The 23,079-nt window shown below is 37.5% G+C and overlaps 1 protein-coding gene across 1 annotated transcript in view; it reads left to right on the forward strand.

Moving 5' to 3' along the window:
- tmem198aa (transmembrane protein 198aa) overlaps positions 1-23,079 on the forward strand; it is a 34,954-nt gene continuing 11,875 nt past the window's right edge. The window contains exons 1-2 of the mRNA XM_007578644.2: positions 1-435; positions 18,622-18,923. Of these exons, the coding sequence (XP_007578706.1) occupies positions 18,785-18,923 (139 nt within the window). The 5' untranslated portion in view covers positions 1-435; positions 18,622-18,784. The remainder of the gene's footprint in view (positions 436-18,621; positions 18,924-23,079) is intronic.

The raw sequence follows: 23,079 nt of genomic DNA on the forward strand, positions 1-23,079 counted from the left end.
AGATAATTGGGTACATGATGTAAACACGGAATAAATATCGAAAGGCATCGTTCCATTTTTTTTGTTTTTGCACCCCCCCTCTCCGTCCATCCGCCGCAGTTGTCCATTAAAGGTGTTTAATAATATATGAGGTCGTAGCTATACTGGCTGCGCGTCTGTCTGTCTGTCTGTCTGTGCAGAGAAAGAAAGGCAGTCAGAGAGTGGGGAACTGAAGCCAAGAGTGAAGGAAAGGGAAGAGGAGTTGAGCTTTGTTTCATCCTCGCTTTGGTGAGGTTTCTGGAGTTTCCCGCGTGCTTTGGAGACGTGATGTTGGACTGGAAAAGCTAACCAAGTTCGACGAGGGACGGGGATTTTTTTTCTTTTTTTTTTTCTTTTGCGCTTTGGAGCTGCGAAAAATGACAATAGAAGAGAACGCCAATATGTTGCATTTCTGAGGTGAGTGAGATGTCTTTGTTCACCGCAAATTACAGTCATTTCAACTATAGATCGCCGAGCTTTAAATAAAAACGACTTTTGTTTTTAGTCTATTTTTTCTTTCTTTCTTAGTGAATGAACAGTCCACCTTTATCACAGCGCAGCTTCTTAGGCAGGTTTTTTCTGTGGTCAGTACATGCCTGTCAGTTTGAACCGTGGACACATGGCGCATCGGCGCTGCTATTGTTTTTCCCTCTATTGTTTTCAAACCGATGCCTGAGAGAACATTTGGTGCTCCACAACGAGAGAGGTGGGCGCTCCGAGACCACTCACAGGTCACATATCAGTGACAGCCACACGGATACTTTCCGTGTGTGAGGAATACATAATGGAGAGGAGAATAAAGGGTGAATTTGACTCCTCTGGACATAACGGGGTTGGACACGGGTTAAACACAGAAAGTCAAATTGATTCGCGCCTGCATCTATCTATCTATCTATCTATCTATCTATCTATCTATCTATCTATCTATCTATCTATCTATCTATCTATCTATCTATCTATCTATCTATTTGTCTATNCTATCTATCTATCTATCTATCTATCTATCTATCTATCTATCTATCTATCTATCTATCTATCTATCTATCTATCTATCTATCTATCTATCTATGGTTGGTGGTTAAAATACAAGTACAGTATTCATATTGCTCAAACTTATTCACATTATCTCCCATTACAAACATAAATTAAATGTGTTTTCTTTATTTTATTTTTTTTTTGTGATAGACCAGCATGACGTTAATTGTTGACAATCGGACAAAGACAATGCAAGGTTTGAACATTCTCTATAGTTGAGATGTGTGTAACAGCTTCAGAGACTTAGCCATTTGCCCATTCCTCTTTCCAAAGCAGCTCAAACTCAGGCAGACTGGATGGAGAGCATCTGCCGACAGAAATATGGTCACAGAAAAGAAAAGGGTTTCTCTCAACTGACGCCTCTTAAAAATAAATGGAAAATAAATGGAACATGACTTTAAAAGTGAGGTCCATGCTCAGCAGGGATTTCAGTGTACTTTTAAAACCTATTATAAGCATTGATATGAACCATTTCACTGCAGCCCTGGCTTTAGGTTGTTGTCTTGATGGAAAGTCGGCCTTCTCTCTGTCTAACAGCCTCTAACTTGTTTCCTTCCAGGACTCTCTGATATTTAGGAACATTTATCTTCCTGTCAACTCAAACCAGGTTCTCTGTTCCTTCTGAAGAAATGCATTCTCAAAGCATGATGACATCATTGCAATCTTCAAAGTGGAGACTGGTGTGTTCATGGTGATGTGCAGAGTTGGTGTCCTTCCAAACATATAGCTCATGTCAAACATACCTTGTATTACCATATATTTTTATAAGGCTTTCTATCAAAAGATTCTTTTATTTTACCACTCTTCCACAAATTTCAGATTTATCGAGTTCACAGCAAACCTCGTGGTTATCTTGTTGTCAGATTCCGCCCACCTGAGCCGTGACTTTCTGCAGCTCCTGCAGCTCTACCATGGATCACACCTTACGTCCCATCATGCTACTTTAACACTCTCAACACCTCGCTTGTAACCTCAAGTGGTCAGCCATTTTATTCGCCTTTCTTTATAGTTGACTACTGCGGTATGTACATATTAGGTCCCTTTTGCATACCATGGATGCACTGGATTTTGCCTTGTCTCTTGAGAACCTTCAGAACTGTTTTATACTGCTGTGCATTGCTTTCTGACATAACGTTGAAGCTTTTGATTGTGATGTGGCAAATATCAACAGTTTCAATTGGTGTGAACATATTTGCATGGCGCTGTGAAAGTTGTGTGCGCATAGTTCTGGTACTGATTTAAACAGAGATACAGAAACAACATAGAGCACAGTAATCAATAAAGCTAAATATGAAAAGGAATAAAAGAACACGTAGGTTTTTATTAAATAGCATTCTGTCAACATCATACATTGGTCTTGGTCTGAAGAAGCCTCAGAGAGCGTCCTGATGTCTGCCTACAGGCATCCTTGCCTTGAAAGGTGTTAAGTTTTTTTCCCTTAAGAAAATTCCCCTTCGGTTTGTGATTCATTTTTTGAGCTGATATTTCTGTTCAAACAGATAACCTTAAGGGGAGTAAATAGATAAGATAATCAATTCTTGGAACACACAATTGACTTTATGTCTCTTTTTTACTTTCTTTTCTTCTTTTTTTTCCAGCACAGCATGTCTAGAATCATTGCTGTTTCACCAGAGCTCAGCTTCTGATCTACAATAATAGATTTAAAGACAGGAAGTTCATTAACACTAGGTGTAATTCATGATGTTTCACAAAAGGATCCTCTGCAGTAATTTGTTATTATATCATAGTACAGACATTGATATTGCTTAACTAATGACCCATTTGCATCCTAGTGACTTTTGTATTTTAATACTACATTGTTTAGCAAAAAAAATAAAATAAAATAACAAGGCAGAGATACTGGGGTGCACCAAGCAGCTATAGAGATGTGTGACATGTATTGAAATTTAAACCTACGCATTCATCCCCAGTGAGTTTCCCTTATGGCACTTCCCTGACACTTATGTAACCATTACTGTGAGCCAACCAGTCCTCAGACTTGGGACTTTAGCCAAAGCGACAGGCTCAGTTGATGAGGAGTCTGGCCAGATCTGAAAAGCTCCTTGTCCTTATGGCATCTCTCTTTTATCAAAAGTGTTAAATTATATCCTCTCCAAAAAACAGTCTGACGCCTGAAGAAAAGGGAGACATTTTTAACATCATAAGTATACAGACGAAATACTTCCATTCCAACACTTTAATGATAAAGGACAGATCTCACCACCAAAATAATTAAAAGTTAGAATCGAAAGCTAATCTGAAAATCGATACAAGGCAACTTATCGTTCATCTGGAGGACATCACTGAGATACTGTCCACTCTGACAAAGAGTTATATTAGTGTGGCAAACACAAGCTAAGAAAACCGATCAGAAAACTGCAGAGACTTGTGTCTAGTGTGCAGAAAACCTTAGTATTTTTCTTCATTTTGCTTTAGGGAGGAGGTCAAATAAGGTGGATGGGGAACATTGAATTGTGTGTGTATATTTGGAGTTTTAGGAGCCTAAGCTCCTAAAACTGATATATGAAGTTTAGAGGAAATAAGTGTTTCTGGTATGTGTTTGTAGAAAGGATGTGAGCTCAAAGACGGGGAAGCAAATTTAACAGAGAAAGGAAATTAAAGTATGAGAGAATAAAGCCCAGAAAGGGTAAAAAGTCAATCCTAATATCATTAACACACACTTGGGCTGATTTTATAAACGCCATTCAAACTGGAAGAAAGGTGTGGCCGGATATGCCTCCGTGTTAGTTTTCAGCTCACAAGTGCGCTCCCTTCACAATATAAGAGCACCTCAGGCTAAATTCTCCACACCGATCTGTGCACCATCAGCATGATGCAGATAGTGTCATGTTGGGAGCCTCTGGTTTCAAACAGCTCATTGAAATCCCAGCGTGGAACAACCCTCTGGCAATGCAGCGCACTATGTTGCATGTTTGTGTTTGGCTGTTATATTGTTGCTGGAAGGGTCTTTGCATACCATCACAACAGACACATTAGTGCCCTTACCTCCTGCCATGTAGCGGGTTCCAGTAATCTAAAATATGGTGCCTTAAAAAGGTATTGAGACTGCTTGGGCTTTTTCAGCTCTTTTTTTATGTAACAAGCAGAAACTGTAATGTATACTCTTAAAGAAGGGGTATTATGTAATATCAACAATTCTTTTAGCTTTATAACATGTTATAATGGCAACACAAAATACAAAAACATACCTTGATTCTGTCATGCATGTTTGAAAAAAAAAAATCCTTTGATCTCCCATGGCAACCATTCAGGGGAGTCTAATCACTTGCTCATGCAAAGTGCTGCCTGTTTCCACAAAGCCCCTCCATGAAGCTGGGGTCTCCGGCTGAGCTTCCGCCTCACATAGCACCCCTCCCCCACACAGCTCCTTCAGACTAGCGGCAGCAGCAATTTACACACATCTGGTGGGAGTGCGCACCTGCCGTGCTTATCATAGAATCTACTTCTCAGTCCAAAGCTCCAAAGAACGTAAGCGGCGTAGTGGGAAGGCACTGTTGTGATGACATGGTGAAGGTAGAGTGTCAGAAAGAGCAGGGGTTTCTTAAAGAGACAGAGTCCAAATTAATTTCAAATTATAAAGTCAAATTTCTTTTAAGTCACGTTTGATATATACACCATTGTTTAACTGCTGATGGTAACATAGTTACTTGCTTGTGCTATAAAATGACATGACACTATGTGTCTGGAAAATACACAACACTGTCACTGTAAAATTTTATCAGGCACCAACACAAATAAGCACCTAATTATAAATCAGAAGGACAAGGATACACAATATGAAACATTTATTTTTTTTTCCAAATAAAAATTTAAAAAGTGTGCTGTGTTTCTGTTTAGTGTCCTTTACTCTACCTATACCCATAGATAAAGTCTAGCGCTTACATTAGTCTTCAAAAGTCGCCTAATTAGTTGACCCCACCTATGTCAATCATCTGAAAATGGAATCTGGCAAAACAGCAAATATATCAGGACATCAACAGCCCAAGGAGAGCATTAAAAACGGCTTCATTGTAACTGTGCAGCAGCTACAGAGATCTACAGCTCAGGTGGGAGAATCAGCTACATTAAAGCTGGTGATGTACTTTACAAGATGTGGAAACATCCAGGGGTTCGGATCATTTTGCATGGTATTCTTTTTGTGTTTTTCTAAGCAGATTTGTTCGCTTTTTCAATTTAAATCTAACTGTGACTGGATATTTTTGACTGATCTGTGTGTGTGTGTGCGTGTGTGTGTGTGTGTGTAGGTGTGTGTGTGCGTGTGTGTGTGTGTGTGTGTGTGTGTGTGGTGGTGTGATCACAGTGAAACTGGCTAACAAATTAAAGTGGTTGAAGCAGACGTTGCATTGAAATTCAGTTATTCAGGACAGGCCTACAGAGGGACAGGCATGTGAGAGGCACGGTTAATAGAAACAGCAGGTGATGTGAGTGTGTTCCTCCTAGTTGCTCGCCCCTACTCGGCCAAAACCTACTGTTTGTGTTTTGCTCGCGGAAATAAATTGAATTCATTCACTCCAGGTCTCAGCTTGTGTGAGGCAGCCATTAATAGAACAGAATAGTTTATTCACCCCTTTGACAGTTTATATTCCAATTTTACACCCACACAATGCAATTTCATTCCAACCTACTTTTATTTCATGTGCACAAAGAAACCTTTCAGTCCTCTGATTTTATTCTTGCTGGGTACCTTAATAAGTTATGCAGATAAAACAATCCTAGAACTATTCAAAGCAAACAGGTAGCTGTAGGAAGCTAATTGTATCTTTTAAGACTTTTTTTTATTACAGAGATTTTCCATTAATTGTAATTTTGATCGCCATTTGAACAGTTGGGTCTTTGTGTATGAAAGATTATGAGATTCTAGCTTACACAATTAAATTAAAACTCTTTCACTAATACTTTGCACTTATTTAGAAGTGTATGTCCTTCTATTAGCATGCAAATGTTGAAGTAACAATTTTCAAACTTGTATACTTGTATATACGTGTAACAAAAACTAGCTGGTAACTATTACAAAGAAGAGTCTTTAGTTACAGTTGAAGACTATACTCAAAAGGAAAGATTCCTTACGTTTTACAAGTAAATGTATTAATGAAAGCTTTTACCATCATATCATCATTTTGTCATGGTTTAAGAGCAGTTGTCTCTATTTAAACAATAAGGCCTTTGTTGCAATCTCCACTCTACAGGGTTGAGATAATGACATTGATGCGGTCAGCGGCAGGATGTTTAACTTTCACTCTTTTGAAACGGCAACAATTCAATTTGTGAGACAGCTGCAGGGCAAAGGATGTGAGCCAATACTGGTGTGGTGTTCTCAAAGCTGTGGTAGATTAGACAAGACTTATGTGAAACAATTTGCTTCACCGGAGCTAATCATATTAAAACATCTCCCTCTACTCCACTCTAGCCCAGGCCAGAAGCCACACAATATTGGCCAGCGGCCAAACGCGCATATCACTTGATCTTTTGCATCCCTGCTGTTTTATCAGCCCCAATAATGGAGGAATTACTGGTAAAAACACAAGTGTTTTTTCAACTAAAACAAAAAACTCTGACCTCAAATACCTGAATATGATTAAAAAAAAAAAAAAAAAAACATTTCAAAAATACATCGTACTTCAAATTGTCACATTCCTGCTCTTGAATAGCCACTTTCAGGCTAGGTCAGAAAAGGCAATGAATCCTTGTGGGACTGAAGACGAATTTAATGCGGTCGCTTAAAGCAGGTCCAGTTTTCAGCAAAGCAGTGAAAAGAGGAGGGATGGAGCCAAGTGGCTGAAAGCAGCTGAGAGATACTCAGTGCTGAAAAGAGGGACGGTGAAAGACGGAGAATGAGCCGTAATCTGATGAAAGCCTCTTTACTCCCCTGTCACCTCTCCTTCAGGCCATGAGCAATGACCAAGGCTTACATATGGATCAATGCTGAGGCCACCAACTTTAAGGCGCACACAGTTACATACACGTTACTGAGGACATAATTGTTTCTCATATTAAAGTTCCTGTAACGGAACCTTTGCTTCTGTTAGCCACCATAAAAGTTTGTTCTTTTTGGTACATTTGAACAATTTTTAAAGTAGGGCTATTCAGAAGTTTTTTTGGTGACGCTGGACTGGATTTTATTAATCTAATTCAAATTTCAAGACACATAAACTGAACAAACTTGAACCAGATGATTTACTTTGAACAGAGCTTCTTTGAAGCTACGTTTACACGGGAATCATTTACTCAGTCTTTCATCATGAAAGAATTTCAAGAAAATTTCCATCAGTGAGCTAAATTTGATGGTGTGCAGTTGTTCGGTGTGACAGAAAAAAACAACTGCCAGATTTAGCTCTCGCACAACAGCAAATGAGCGGTGACAAATGTCGATCAGTGTCAGAAATTGTGGGGGGAAATCGGTGCTGCGTGACAGCGGCTGCAACCGTCTTCTGACTGCTGTTCAGTTTACCCCCGCCCTGAGAGCTTCCACTGCCTTTTCCTTATAACCTCTTACTGTTTTCAGCGTCTGACTTTAGTAATAGGTGCTTCAAGACTCAATCTTGTTCGTTTATTGTTCCTTCGATATCGCTGTCAGAGTAGTTTGATGGAACTCTGTTGCAGCTACAACAGAGTTCCATCTGTTGTAAAAAAAAACAACGGCCAAAATTTAGTTGTTTTTTTATTCTCAACTAAGTTTCGGCCGTTTTGTAGATAGTGGAAATCAGATGCAAAGAGAAGATGGGAGCTTTTTTTATGGGTCAGTATGAAAATTCAGGATGACATGTACACATTTTCAATACCTTTTTGGCATTCATATACCGAAAGCTTAAAATGTGGATTGGTCAAACACTGACTGGGACATTTTGCTTTGACCATTGGTTCTTTAAAACACAATGATCTGTGAAATCTTACTTTCGTTTTGTTTTGTTAAATCAGAAATTTTATGTTCTTCATTTTCCCTGTAGCATTGCCAAATTGGCGTGTCTCTTATGAACCAAATAGTGTTTCTCTTCAAGCTGGGGTTATCATTCCAGTCCTTTTTTTTAGCAAGAAAACAGTCAGGCTTCTGAGATTATCTTGAATGTGTCACGAAACCTATTTTGTTAATATCTCTTTTCCATTTAAAAATTTATATTTTGTTAGGGTGTAGTGCATGTGTTTGCTCCTTTATTTTATTTGTGAGGAAGATCTTAAATTTGTGGTAAATGTGAAACTGAGCTCACATTTGTTCAAAACCAGTTTCCTGAGCAACAGATACAAAATTACAGAATCCTACATGAGCGATATTGGATTTTCTATGAAGTGTCAAGGTGTAATTCATCTAACCTGTTCAGTTATATTGCTTAGCTGCAGGACTTGGATATCCAATATATGCAGAATCTGTACAGAGGGTAAAATTTCCATCTTGGCAAGCCAGTCAATCAAGGATGCAACAGTGAAGTTATTTTCAATGAAGCAAGGCTGTCTGCTCCTTTCTGGTTACTATGCCAACTGTGATGATGGGAGGTGTAGATCACTATTACTGTACAATCTACTTTGTTACCATTCCTGCATCATTTTCATCAGGAGTGAATTTGTTGACAAATTAATCAAATATTCTGTCTGTAAATTACATTAGATAGCAGACAAATCCCCAAAGTCCACTCTTTGCACGTAAAGCAAAACATCCAAACATCCAAAATTCATATCTAAGCAAAATATGCTTAATACTGCATGGAAATAGTGAATGTTTGGACTTCTACTACTGATAGCATGTTTTATTTTTTTAAGTGAGGCATTTTTAGAGTTTTTTAAACTGTAACCATGTAAGAAAACATGTTGTAAGTCATCGTAGCAAATATTTGCAAGCGGCAGATCAATGTCAAATCCATTATCTCTCAAGAGGATGGTATTTTGGATTAGAGGTCAATAGTTACATGTACAGAGTTTAGTAAGCTGCTCTCATCATCATTAAAATAAAAATAACATCTTCAAAGCGATGTCTGACCAGTAATCGTTCAGTAAGTGAATGCAATACCTATAAACATACATACTGTATTTCTTAGTCAACACTGAGCAGGATTGGGATGACAGTTTCATCTGTGATTTGTATTGAGTCCCAAGCAGACTATTTCTCTGCTCATCCCCCCCCAGCTGCCAACGCAGACAAGCACACAGCAGTAGTCTTCCCTGTGGCAGATGGCCTGGATTGAGGCTCAGTCACACTGTTAGTAATCATTAGATCAGCACTCATATGCTCATGCATGCTCTCACTTTCTCTTCTCCTTCAATGCCGCATATAAATGACAACACTTTTAAACATATTGTTTTCACTACGCTAGCCGACGAGGAGTTAGACGTGGTAAGCAGCTGTGCGGATAGGAAGCAACCCTGTGCAAATATTTCAAACCTGAGGAATATGAGCATCAGATATTCTGAACACAAATTGTTGATGTTGGAGTTGACTTTTTTTCTTTTTTGCTGCCTAATTCATGAACAATATGTAATGGTACTCCGTCAGTGCATTTATTTTATTTTGTTCTGTACATCCAGACATTGCACTGTCGGATGGGTTTATAAGACTTGGAGTAAATTAAAATAATACCCATCACATTTTGACTGCAGCAATTTTTGGCTTATCCAGATGCTGCGAATTAATTTAGTAAAGCAAGCTGCTCAATTGATCTTGTTTTTTTTTTCTTTTCTTTCTTTTCTCATCCTTGTTGTATCTATAATACTCATTAGCCTCATTAAGCAAACAAGCTTGACATTTGGGTATTAGCTTCAGTGGTATTAACAAGGTTTAACTCAGTAACATTTCACTTAAGAATGATCGGATATAAGCTGCTGCCACACTGTTTCTTGTTTTGATACCTCCGGTATTCGAGTGGGTTAGTGACCAAAGTCACCTTTGCATAGCTAAAATCTGTGAATATTTGAGACTTTTTGTTATAACTACCTATGTCAGTAGTTAACACACAAATATAATGTAATAAATGAATGTGCATTAATATCCATGGTGGAAACCGTCTTAGCACCAGAGCAGAAGTTAACGTCTATTTGTTTCTTTTTCTGCTACTGGGAGGGCAACCAATCCAGGAGCGCCAAGAAAAAAATAGAAAGACATGGTGCTTCTGGAAGCGCCAGGCAATAAAATGATGAGGAATGATGTTTATGAGTGCGCCTCATAAAACATCCAAAACAGGAAAAAAATGGTCTAGCTAATCTGTCATCTCATAAATCTAATCAATCCAAGCTTTCAGCATGCCACGGTGACTCAGTTTGTACTGTACAGACAGAGTGTGCAAAGTGAGGCAGGGTACAAAGTAAACAGAAACATCTCAATAGCTTTTAGTTACATTTCTTTCGGTGGCAGAATATTTCTGTATGCATGGCATTTTTGAGTTGTGATGGTCTTCTTTGCCCTAGAAATTTGTTGCAGTGTGGCTCCGCTTGAGATAAATTTACTGCACAATGCTTTGAAAATGTATCTAACCCCTTACCAGCTTCTTCAAACAAGATCTTAGTAAGCACAAAAAACACTCAAGGGCTGATTTTTTTGTTTAGTAAGCTGTCCACACCAACTCAAAATCAGGTATTTTCACCAGCATTAATAGTCAGGCATGATTACTCTCACACCTGGACAAAGTAAAAAGGTATCTAGAACCAATATCCACAAATGATGAAAATATTGAATATGGTGGACTTTGCCAAGTAGTATGCTCTATTGGCATTGTCCTGCTGTTCGGCACAACTGAAGTTTAAGTACAAAATCACTGCGGGGGGAACAGAATGGCCGATTCACAAAATTGATTACCCAAAAGTCCATGACCTTGTTTAGCACATGATGTTCCACAGCAAATACAGTGAAGTAATAGATAAGAAAATGTAAGAGAATAGAGAAAAACGAACAGACTGAAAAATATGACCCAAAATGAATATAAACATATCCATGCTACCTTGGGAGAGAATACATTAAAATGTTTTGCACTCAAAGTACACAACATAGGTATTTGAGGGTTAAAAAGTGGATTTTACATGATTTATCCACTTTAATGCATACAATCACCCTGAGAAACGGACAGTCTGGTAACTGTCACCATCTCCAGAATATATTGTCAAAATATTTCTCGGACCTCTTTTCTTTTTATTTTTTTTTCTGTTTTTATTTTAATTATGTGAAGCACTTTGAAATGCCTTGCTGCTGAAATGTGCTATACAAATAAAATTTGATTGATTTGATTGATACATAGGAAATTGCTATTCACAGTATGTACTGCTTTCTCATCCAAAGCTGTAATCTAACAGACGAATAACTCAAATCTTCTGAAAATTTACTCAGAATCAACCTCACTCCTAGATAGGAGAGTAAGTCTTGATTTGTTTGGGTTTTCTTTGCACTAGTAAGTTGAATTTTTCAAACTCTTATAAAAGAAGACTGATGAAAGGTTGTTTTATTTTGTATTGCAAAATTGTACGATGAGGTGAGATTCACAATTCAGATTTCTTACAGAACTTTTCTGCAGCTAAAAATTGTGGCTGCTGTTCTTCTCTCCTATGACCAACTCCACCGACCTCCAGCAGGAAGAGCAGCGTGTCCCCGTTCTGGTGATGCTCTGTCGCCGCCACTCAGCGTGCGGCCTTTGAAATATTCATCTCGACACACATACACAACGCACAGAAACTCACGCTGGCCTGACACTTTCAAACGCTTCATGTTTTTCTTCCTGACAGTTTGCTCTGTATCAGCAGAAGATTAGAAAAGATAATTCATCTCACAGCGGGGTCCTGTGAACCTAAAACCTAAAAATAAAAAAAATAAAAAAACAACTTGCAAATACATATTCATTTCACACTGCATATTTATGAGAAGATTTGATCTCTTTTTAGAAGATTCTGTCAAGATTTCATATACTTCGTCCTGAGGTTTTATTAACATCATAAAAATACAAACTCATACAGTTGCTCTGCCAATAATAGTGGCAAGATGCATGTATGATGTGATCTTTTTTTTTTTGCAGTTAAAGATTAGGAAGGTCAGCACAATGGCAGAAGTACAGTCACGCTTCACAGTGAATGATAAATGCAATTTTTGCCCGAAGTAAAAGCTGCTATATAGCAGAAGAAATCTCAAAAACCTTTTTGCAGTGCCAGCAATGTCCGTGTGTGATCTGTACTCTTGCAGTATCAAGTTCTTTTGTTTTTTTTTTCTTTTAGAAGAGTGGATGAAGAAGCAGCACACTGAAGAGAAAGCGCATCAACACGCAGAAAAGTTATTACATCGCCAGTAGTTTTGTTATGTGACCTTAAATTATTGCCCATGTTGTTACAGATGATGGGAGTAAGGACTGTGTGCTGTGATTTGTGTCAGGGGTGCTTAGGTCTGATTCAGGGCTGTTTGTCAGAGGGAGGCAGAAGAAGCCTGCAAGGCATCATTTAGATGTTGGTTTTAGTGCAGCATTCACACACTACAGCTCATGAGGGAGCAGATGAAACTCATAATTAGTTTTTTTTTTTTTCCTGTATTCTAAAAACAATGTTTTGACTCATGCACCAAAATGCTATATTTTACTGCTTTTAACCATCATATATATTTTTATGCTATATATATTTATTAAGAACTTAAACTCATGTGTAATCACTTAGGGAAGAAGGAGATTTATTAGCAATACATAACATCAGTATACACATACAAATACAGTTGCCATAATCTATCAAAATTTATGGATGCACAACAAAAAAGTGACTCGTTTTCTGTGGGAACAAAGTGCTTAGTATAATATTTATATTGTTTTATAAATAGTTTTTCTCTACAAAGACCAATCAAGTTTAACATGTCATGTGACGTCTTTTCTTAACTGGTTTATCAAATTCAAGTACGCTTGAAAGTCCCCATGACCTTACAAAATAACTTCAACTCAGTCAGATTGCATACAAGGGATCTGTGAACATCAATTTCCAAGCCTCGTCACAAGTGAATTTAGTTCTGGACTTTGACAGGGCCCTATTGACACAAATAAATATGGTTTGATAAAAAATATCCCATTGTTTTTCTGGCTCTGTGGGTCCACAACGTTCTGCAGATGTTTTCAGAGTGATGTGCAGGCGTGTTTTCTGCAGCAGGTTTCCATTTGACGTGTTAGTTTTGGTCCAGTGCATCATCTTCCCAGATTTGCTGTGTCTGTTATGTGACTGGAGGCGAACACGTAGTGCAACAGTCACTACGTGACGTTGTTGCATAATATGCCATTCTTACAGCTTTTAAAATAACTTTCATCTTGCTCTCTGCAGCTCCTCCTACTAATTAGATGGCGGCTGAAGGCGATCAGCTAAACTGGATTTCATTTACTTAAATCTTAGGTGGGTGATTAAAATGAATGCATGTCACACTTCTCATTTTTCAAGTGTAAAACCACTTATCATTTTCAGTAGCATCAGCGTATGTAATTTAGACCAGCCTTATTGTTAATTTGGCCATTTACACGTTGCAATAAAGAAAGAGATTAGAAGCAAATAGATAAAAACAACCAGACTGCAGATTCCAGATTGCTGTGTAATGATGCTGCTGATATGTTAACTTACACATGATGTTAATTTTTGATTTAGACTTTGTTTCAGCAGAAATTACAGTAGAATTACATTTTTTAACTTAGTGAGGACCGTGATCTTAGCTTAGAATCTGTAAATGGTGAATTATACAAATTAATGTATTTGATTTAATCTATGTGAGCGCAGCATATATTTTGTGGCTGGTTCACTTCAGCAAGAAAGAGTAGTATTAGGCTATACTACTCATGAGTAGTAAATCGAGCGCTTTCAGTGAAGACGCCCCAACATGTGAGTGAATTCTAAAAAGCCAGCAGCTGAATAGGGTCAGAGGTCAGGCCTATCTACAGCTAGGAGTCTCAAAGGAGGCCGTCATGAATTGGCTCTGTACATTCCCATGGAGACGAGTCCTATGACCCATTTGCAAGGTCTTACTCTTTCTGCTAGTTGTTATAGCAACAGTCACTACGTGACGTTGTTGCATAATATGCCATTCCTTGTTCTTCTAACCTGACTGGTTGGCTTTTACCTAACTGTACCACAACTATGTGGCTGTAAGCTTGGGGCGCTGCTGGGGTCACTGCAAAATGTGACGCAACATTCAGCTTGAAAGGTCAAATGTAGACTCTGGAAGTTTACTCTTGAATTTATGACCGCTTTCCGGATGGACAAAGGATTTTGTGGATATTAACATGAACAAAATGTATTAGTTTAAACAAAGTGACAAATACAGTATTCATCTGCCCCATCAAACAATGTCTTGGATTTTTAAATTGAAGATTTAGTTAAATTTTAACTTCCAGTCATTAAAGTTACAAGTGTGTTTAAAAGATGATGACTCTTTACATTTGACTGAGAGTGTGAACAGTTCTAACGATAGCATGCTTGTTAGCAAAGGCATGGTATCCATGCAACAGCACACATTTTCCAAGAATGTATCACTTTACTCTGGGAAGAACTTTAGATCTGCTACCAAATTTGAATGCAACAAACGTACATGAAGAAACAGCATAAAGAAAGAAATGTGCAAGTCTGGCATAATGTAAACTCTTCAATACTGCAATCTGTAAGAAGTCAATGCAAGAGCTGACCTAAAATGGTTCAAATATTCTGCTATTTTAGCAGCTGTACTCCAGTCTTCAAGCATCTAACTTTAAGACAAATACACTTTTTCATCTTCTAGTTTGTAAGAGAACAATCTCAGGTGCTTAACAATTTTTATGTATATAAATTGTTTTGCTCATAATTTGCAAGAGGGAGTCTTTAATCTGTCGTGCTGATGAAATTAAACCTGTTCTGCAAAGAGAAATGCCAGAGATCCTGGAAACAGTTTCATTTTAGATTGTGTCTTTTTGATCAACGGAAACAAAAGTTTACGATTACATTTAAAACACAATGACCCACTAGCTAAAAGTTACTACAAATATATATGAGCAGATTGTGCTTGTAATTGCAAGAAACCTCTTGATGTAGGTGCAGATCTGTTTATAATTAAAAAGACAGCAAAATGAACTTATGAAAGCTTAACAATTAAGTAAATTCTTACTTCATTCATGTGTAAAGTAAGAATAGAATCTCTCCTACCACTGGTAATAAGCATTCCCCATCCCCATCCTTGTGGTGCATATTTTTTCTTTGCATATAACCTCTTTAAAATACAAACTAAAAAGATTTTCTTTCAATTATGAACTGCAAATCTCGGTTCTGAAAAACATCCACGTTTTCCCTAGTGTGACTTGTTTTAACAAGCAGCTGAATTAAAGCTTTGGTAGAGATTTTTAATTTTTAGCTGTTTAGTTTCCCAGCCTCACCAGAACCTCTGTTTGTTTTGCTTTCTATGTTTTGCTAGAAAAAATGTTTTGGCTTCATCAGCTGACCTTTTTTTTTTTAAGTACATTCTTACTACAGTTTATTTTTTTGAGATGTTTGCTATTTTCTTTTGTCCTAAATGCAGAGTATAATGAGACCCATTTTGCAAAGTCGGTGGAACAATACATCTTTCACTTTGCACACATCTGTTTTACAATTATTAATTGCAAATGTTTTTTTGCTCTTTTCCAGTGCTTGTAAAATCATTAATATGATTATTTGATTTTTTTTTTCTTTCTTCTTAACATGCTGTACTTATTTAAAAACTACTTTATGTTATAGTTTGCTTTAAAACAGAGAATATTGACAGTATGTGTATGTGCCTTTCATTTTTAGCTTCATCGCTGCTGAATAACTTTATCTTTCCTGTCTAGTCACATGTAACAATTTACAAAAGTATTCACACCCCTTCAGTTATTCTATACTTTGTCATGTTTAAATGGAACATGACAAATTGTGGTTTTGTGATTTTCAAAAAATTACAATTACAAATAAAGTTTCAATTTCCTTTGACACCTGGAAGTAAAATTAAGTTCAACCAACTTCTAGCAGAAGTTACCGAGCTAATGAATAGACTCTACATGTGATATTTCACCTCCAGTATAAACACAGTTGTTCTGTGGCAGCCTCGCTGTTAGAGAGCATTGGAAATTAAAAGGTTCATGAACACCAGGGAACACTGTGGACTGTAGACTGGTGACTAAGCAGTGTTAGGTTTGAAACCTTTATCCCAACTTTTGAACATTTCACAGAGAATTGCTCATTTTATCTTCTGGCTGAACAAAGACTTGGTTGCAGACCAAAAGTTCACCTTTCAACATCTCTAAACATTCAAACCTGAGTGATAATAAAATGGACCTCCGGTCCTCAGGAGCTACTATCCTGCAACTTTTGGATGCAGGATGTAGACCTGAATGAAATGGCTAAATTCCCTTAGCATGTCATTCAGCTCTGTAGAGGCCTGGTAATTAGCTATTCATTGGCTCCAGGTGTGGTAGCAGAGGAACGCACCCAAAGGTTTCAGGATGGTAGTTCTTGGCAAAGTATTCACATGTTAAAATGACCCTGTTGGAGTCCAGACCAAAATCCAAATAATAACTGCTGCCAAAATTGAAACGTTGCAGTTCACAGTCGATCTTCATCCAATCTGAATAAGCTTGAACTGTTTTGTGTTGAAGGAAGGGCAATTATTTAATTTCATCGTTACGAACAGTTTGCAAAGACATACAAAAAAAAAAAAAAAAAAAAAAAACTTGCTCTAAATGGAGCGAAAGGTGTCTAAGGTTTTGTAAATATATACATGCGCGCCACATTTTAAAACGTCCTTCGGATATGACAAAAATGTGAAAGAGTTCTAGGTGTACAAATCCACTTGAAAGCACAGTCAAAGTGTCTGTTCACCATGTGCAATTTCTATTTTTGAATGATCCAGACAGGTGTGAAATAGAAAGAATAAAAAAATGTGGGTCTGTTCTCTGTTGTCAGACATGAAGAGTTCACTGACCTGAATAAGACAACCTTTTGAAGGTAACGGATACAGAGAAACAACTCTTGACATTTAACACACAAGTCTCTGTTACCCAACATGCTTCAGAATACCAGTCTTTTCCTTAACCTCTACCAAGATCTAAATGTTATGTAATTGTATATGCCAGATTATTGTTATTCAATATACAGTTTTCTTAAGCAGACAATAGCTCAGGAAAGGGCTGATAAAGCCTGTCAAGCCTTTCTGTCAATGAAAGTACATCTCTAAACCAGGTGGGCTACAGGTCAAGTATGGTGAGTGGTAAATGAGTTGGTGCATATAATAAAACACTGATGCTTTTATCCACATGTATCAACCGCTGAGCGAGCCTATTGACTAAGAAGGTCTTAATTTGTGTCTCAGCTAGAAATGTAACCACTGGGATTTGGTACATGAATGAATGCGGAGCTGTGTGTGGGTGTTTGGCTGGCAGCAACAGTCTGTGGTACATGAATCACACACTGCACTGCATCTACATTGAAAATGTGTTTTAAGATGTTTTTTAAAGCATTTTCCTGCTGAGCATGTGGGACATTACTAAATCTTTAAAACATTTAGCAAACATATTTTTAAAGTCCATTCATCATTGTACAATTACAAAAGAAGAATGTTTTAAACCTTTTTTTTTTTTTTTTTTACATTTTTATTGTATGTTAATGACTGAAATCCATTTATTCTGTTTGTGCAGGATTTATGTTTTTTTTTTATGCTGATGATTAGCTCTTGTGCATTTTTAACGACAACCATCAGAGCAGAGGTATGCCAATTAGACTTTTTTATTATAGATACCCAGATAAGACAAACAAGGATACTGGATGTATTAAACAACACAACATGTGTTTCTTGATGTCAGGAAGTCAGCAATGAGCAACTGTTTGTCTGAAAGACATAATAAGACAGAACAGGGATTCCCATCTAAGTTTGTTGATCTGAATGAAATTGCAATTACATCAAACAGTGCTTGTACATGCAGAACTACTGTCAGTAAGCTAGGAATTAAAAGTATTTAAAAATACTTTTAAAAGAATTAATATTTATATTAATGTTAGTTTTACAGAAGCGTATCGTCATGGAAGTGCATTGTTGTCACGGAGGAATATAAATGTTCCAACATAATTGTGCTGAACCGCAAAAAAGTAAAAGTCTCACACAGCCATAACTTCGCTTTGAACATTTAAACAAAGCAGCTCTGATCAACTCCTATAAATTCATCGTATTTGTTTTCTGCTGGGTTGTTTCAAGTGAGTTGTCAGAGTAGACGACGCCTTTTAAGTCTTTGAGAACCGCTGCTTTATAAGACATATGTAAAAACCCACGAGGTATTTTGTACTTGTGCCACAAATTTCCAACGAAATGCTAATTTATGCAAATGCATTCGGTTGAGCTTTCTATAGCAACTATTATTTGTGCTGCACCATCCTCCCCGACTATTTGTTACAGCATGTTTATGTACATATTGGTGAGCAATGGTGGCTGCATTGCATTTCATCTTAAGTGGTACTTACGCCGGCTTCTCTCCTCGGTTGTTTCGTTTTTCAAAATTATGGCACATCATTACTGCAATGTCAGCACTCACAGCTGAGTACTTAGAAGAGCAATCAATAATGCTCCTCCTCTCTTTCTTTCATGCCCTCATTCATTTCCAGTGCCCCCTCTCCATCACCCCTTTCTACACGCCTCCTGTTTGTAGGCAAACACGTCTCCATGGGTGAGGTCCACTGAGCCAGGAATCCCTGTGTCTCTCACCCCTCCCTGCCTTCCTTGCTACCCTTAAACCGTCCCCCTCACCCCCTCTCAAGAGGAGCCACAATGACTTCCACCAGCCAGCTTCTGGGTTTAGCCGAGATGGGCCTAAAGTGTGACCAGGAGATCGAGAGGAGGTATGAGATTGTGCCCTCAGTGGTCTGCTCCATGTGCTGCCTCTTTGGAATCATCTACTGCTTCTTTGGTGAGTGAAGCCGTGAAAACAGAATGACTTAAAATGAAATTTAGCCGTGCTGTGTGTTAAATAGATATCAATAACCTGAAACCAGTTAGTTTATATATTTTTTAAAATGCTATGAATGTAGATACATTTGTCGTAGAGGATTAGTTTAATTCAGGCACTAAGACACAAAACGTTTTCTTGAGGGTTAGTTTGTGATTAGGCTGAAAATAGAATTGATTAGATCATCAGTAGAAAAATTTGGGGTCAGCACACAATGGAGTAATTAATAAACAATTACAAAAAATATTTCCAAAGGAACAATAATATCATACGGTGCCTTTCCAATGCACTGCATAACTCTGAACTTTTCCATTGTTGCCCTGTTACTCCCACCAGCGTGAATGTATGTATCTATGTGGTAGACAAAGACAACATTATTTTAAAGAGGTGGGAAAAGACACATTTTCCAAAAGGTTTTTATTAATCATAATCTAACAAGTGAGGTGTTGATTTATTTTCTCTTCCCCATTTACTCAACTACCCTTAAAAATATATTTTATGTTTAACAAATTTGAACATGATTTATGCTTTCAAATTTGTGGCTCTGACTTCACAAAATGTGTAAAGGTTGAAATGGTGTGAATACTTTTATAAGTCACTGTTCATCTTTGCTTTCTGTCTTTTCAAGGGATTGATGCTTCTTTATCAGTGGTTATAGTTAGACGCAAAGTGTGACCACACGCCACCTGAACCACACATTTAACATGCTTGACCTGAGCCACCACCCAGCAGTTTTCACTGTCAAGCAAGAGCAGTTCATGAACAACCCATAATATTCCCAGTTACAATACACAAGAGCAGATGCTTCCAGTCCATCAGCTCCTACATTTTGTTTGAAATAGCTTCACTCATGTGAGACAGAGTCTGCTGTGATTGGTCAACTGATAAATTAGAAATTGTGAGAGGTGTCAAAATAACCACAGGTCAGGAAAATAGAGTGGGAAGCATTCATACCCCATGTGATGAATCAACTCAAAGTAGTGAATAACTGTACATTTGAAGGGAAAGTGTACAGTCTATGTTTTTTTTTTTTGTTTTTTTTTTACAAATGATCTGAAAAGGCTTGCATCACTTGTATACCTAATGTACACAGAGAGCACCTGCCAGAAATGTATTGTCAATATAAATACAACTGTTTTTTTGAAGGCCTTAAAGGCTGGTTAGAAAACATCCCTTTTGGCATCTTGTCCAAAAAATCAGTTCCAGTTTTTAAGTGGTTGTATAAATAGCAGTTCTTTGTGCTTCCACCAGGAGAAAAACTTGGTTCTAGCACCAAACACCACTGCTATCCCACCCCCTGGGTTCGTCAGACTGATAATTAATCTTTTCATAGAGTTGAGCTGACAATCATCCTGATCATTTTTTTTTTTGACAATACATCTAGTTGGTGTTACTAAGTTTTTCTCTAAAAGCATATAAAGCATCTCAAAACACAGCTTTCGGTTTTGAAATAGGGCTAGCAAAGCATTATATATAATTTTTTGTTGTTGTTTATGTTTTGATTGCATTTTTCATTTCCCCACAAAAAAAACTACAGCCAAGGCCTTTGGAAGACAACCACTCGGTGGTGTCCTTGGATGAATACTGATGTGTTGAGCTTTTTCAGCAGGTTGATGCACTGAAGCGTGTAGACAGCATGAAGATTCAATAACACCCAGGCGAAACCTATTGTCAGATGTTACATTATAGGTAGGCTGCTCAAAAACTTAGCAAACACATTTCTATATATACATACATTTCTAGAAAGAATGAAACAGAAAATGTTTTATTGAGTTTTAACACCAGAGGAGAAGAAAATGTGAAGTCTGTCCACAGGTAAATCATAAAAAGCGAGGGAGTTTTATTCGTCTGGCACAATCTATACAAGTTAATTCAAAGCGCTTGAGAGGAAAATAAAGGAGTAAAGGTGAAGAAAAACGCATGAGAAACAACAAGGAAGATGAGCTGGTTCCAGAACAGAAGATCATATAAACTTAATTTCACCCTTCCTTGGTTTGTTTTGATCCTGGGACAACAGAGAAAACGTCTCTTGTGACTAGAAGGTTCTTAAGCTCATACATGACAAGCACCTCTGAAATGTATTAGGTCCCAACACCATTTGGTGCCTCACAAAACAACAACAAGAAGCTCTTTATTCTAGGGAAAGATTTCAAAAATAGTAATAAAATCAATGTTAGAATTATTGTCTGAGTGGTAACACCTGGGATTTTTCCACGGTCTATGGTTTTAGCCTCTTTTAGGGATAGGGGTAGGATGAGTGCTGCTCTGTCTTTAGTTTTTTGGGACCAAGACCAAAAAACTCGTTTTTTTAGGATTAAGTTGGAAAAAATTCTAACCAATCTACACATTGATTGAAAAGAGCCTGACTCAGTGAATTTGATCAAGTTATGGATCAGAAATATTAGAGTGCAAAAATGGATCACCATAAAATAAGAGATGTTGAAGTACTCCACAGTCTGACATGGAGCATACAGTTACATCTGAATGAATTAGAATATTATTTAAAAGTCTGTTTATTTCAGTAACTTATTCCCTTAAGTGAAACACATCTTAGACGGTAGATTTGTTACACATATACTTACGTCTTCACACCTCTCTGTCTGTTAATTTTAATGAAAACATGACTTTTAATTTATTACTATATTGTACCAGATCAGATAACTAAACCAATTAGTACAAAAAATGTGGTCTTAAGTAGCATGTTAAATACTTGCTTAAAGGTTATTATTTTCAAAAGTTACATTTAATCTGACCGACAAGAAGCTTCACTGAAGCACACATTTAATTTACTGGGATACAGATAAATGTAATAAGTACAGCAGCCTGAGAATAGAGCCTTGAGGGTCCATGACATACTGTGACAAAATGCCAAACTCAGCACTACGATCCGGTTTTATCAAGGCAGAAGTTTTAGATCCTTTAATGTTGAGATGGACTATATCTATATAAAAATAAAACTTTAAATAAAGTATTTAACGTCAGCTCAAAGAGTGTCTTTATTAAAAGAAAAGCACTTTTACTGGGCAAAGTTTGGTATTAAAAATAATAGCAGGATCAAATTAAAATATATTTTACACATTCAGCTTCAATAACCTGGTTTCATGTTTCTTTATGCCTTAGCTGAACACAATATTATATATATATATAAAAAAATAAGCTGCAGTTTAGATTTAGAAGACGGCAAATTGTTTACGCCTAAGAAGTTCCTCAGTTAGGGTTGAACAGCGGCACATTAGTAAGGGTGATCAGTCAGAGGAGGGATTATTTCAGATTGCTTGCATCTCTGAAGTAGTGGGTGCTGATCTTAGACCGGAGGGAAGATAAAAATGTTTGCATTTATTTAGTTCACCCAGACACAGTTGTGGTATAAATCAGGAGTGGTTTTGCCGAAATAGGACTGATAAGGAAAAGCTAACGGGAGATAATGTGAGGAAGGACATGAGCTGATTAAGCTGGGATGAACAGATGGGATTGGCTGATGGCTGGAGGAAGAGAAAGGAAAGAAGCAAGGAACAAAGATAGAGAGGGAGGGACGAGCAGAGGAGAAGAGCAGTGGAACAGTTGGAGGGATGAGCGACTGAGAAAGGGAGAGGAAAAGATGAGTCACTGAAATCATTAGCAGGAAATAGGAAGTGACATTAAAATTCATTTGTTGATTAATAGAAATCATGGCATGTTGGGAATTAGTTTGCAGCCAGCGATCAAACAAATGCTTAAAATGGCAGTAGATGCTTCAGTTATGATTTGTATATCTCCAGGCGTAATGTAGCGCAAGCGCAAACAGCTGTAAAAAGCCACAGTGGCTTCAACAAACATCCCAGATAAAAGATATCTGAAATCCCTCAGAGAACTGTATACAAGGGAGGGGAAAAAAAGCTACAAGAAGCATGTCAATTAAATGAGCTATGGTCACAGGGGAGAAGCTTGGACATTGGCTCAGATAAGAGAAAGAGTATTGTGCTGCTCAGCAGTGCAATGCCTGATTAAACAAAGATAATAATCCGAGGTCGGGTACCCTCGAGACCAAGGCCGGTCAGAAAAAGATTCAGGAAAAAAAAATAACGAAAAGGCAAACATTAATAAACACAAAAGCAAAGGCAAAGGAGATTTGAATGGT

Source organism: Poecilia formosa, unplaced genomic scaffold (genome assembly GCF_000485575.1).
Source record: "Poecilia formosa unplaced genomic scaffold, Poecilia_formosa-5.1.2 Scaffold486, whole genome shotgun sequence".
NCBI classification, from domain to species: domain Eukaryota; kingdom Metazoa; phylum Chordata; class Actinopteri; order Cyprinodontiformes; family Poeciliidae; genus Poecilia; species Poecilia formosa.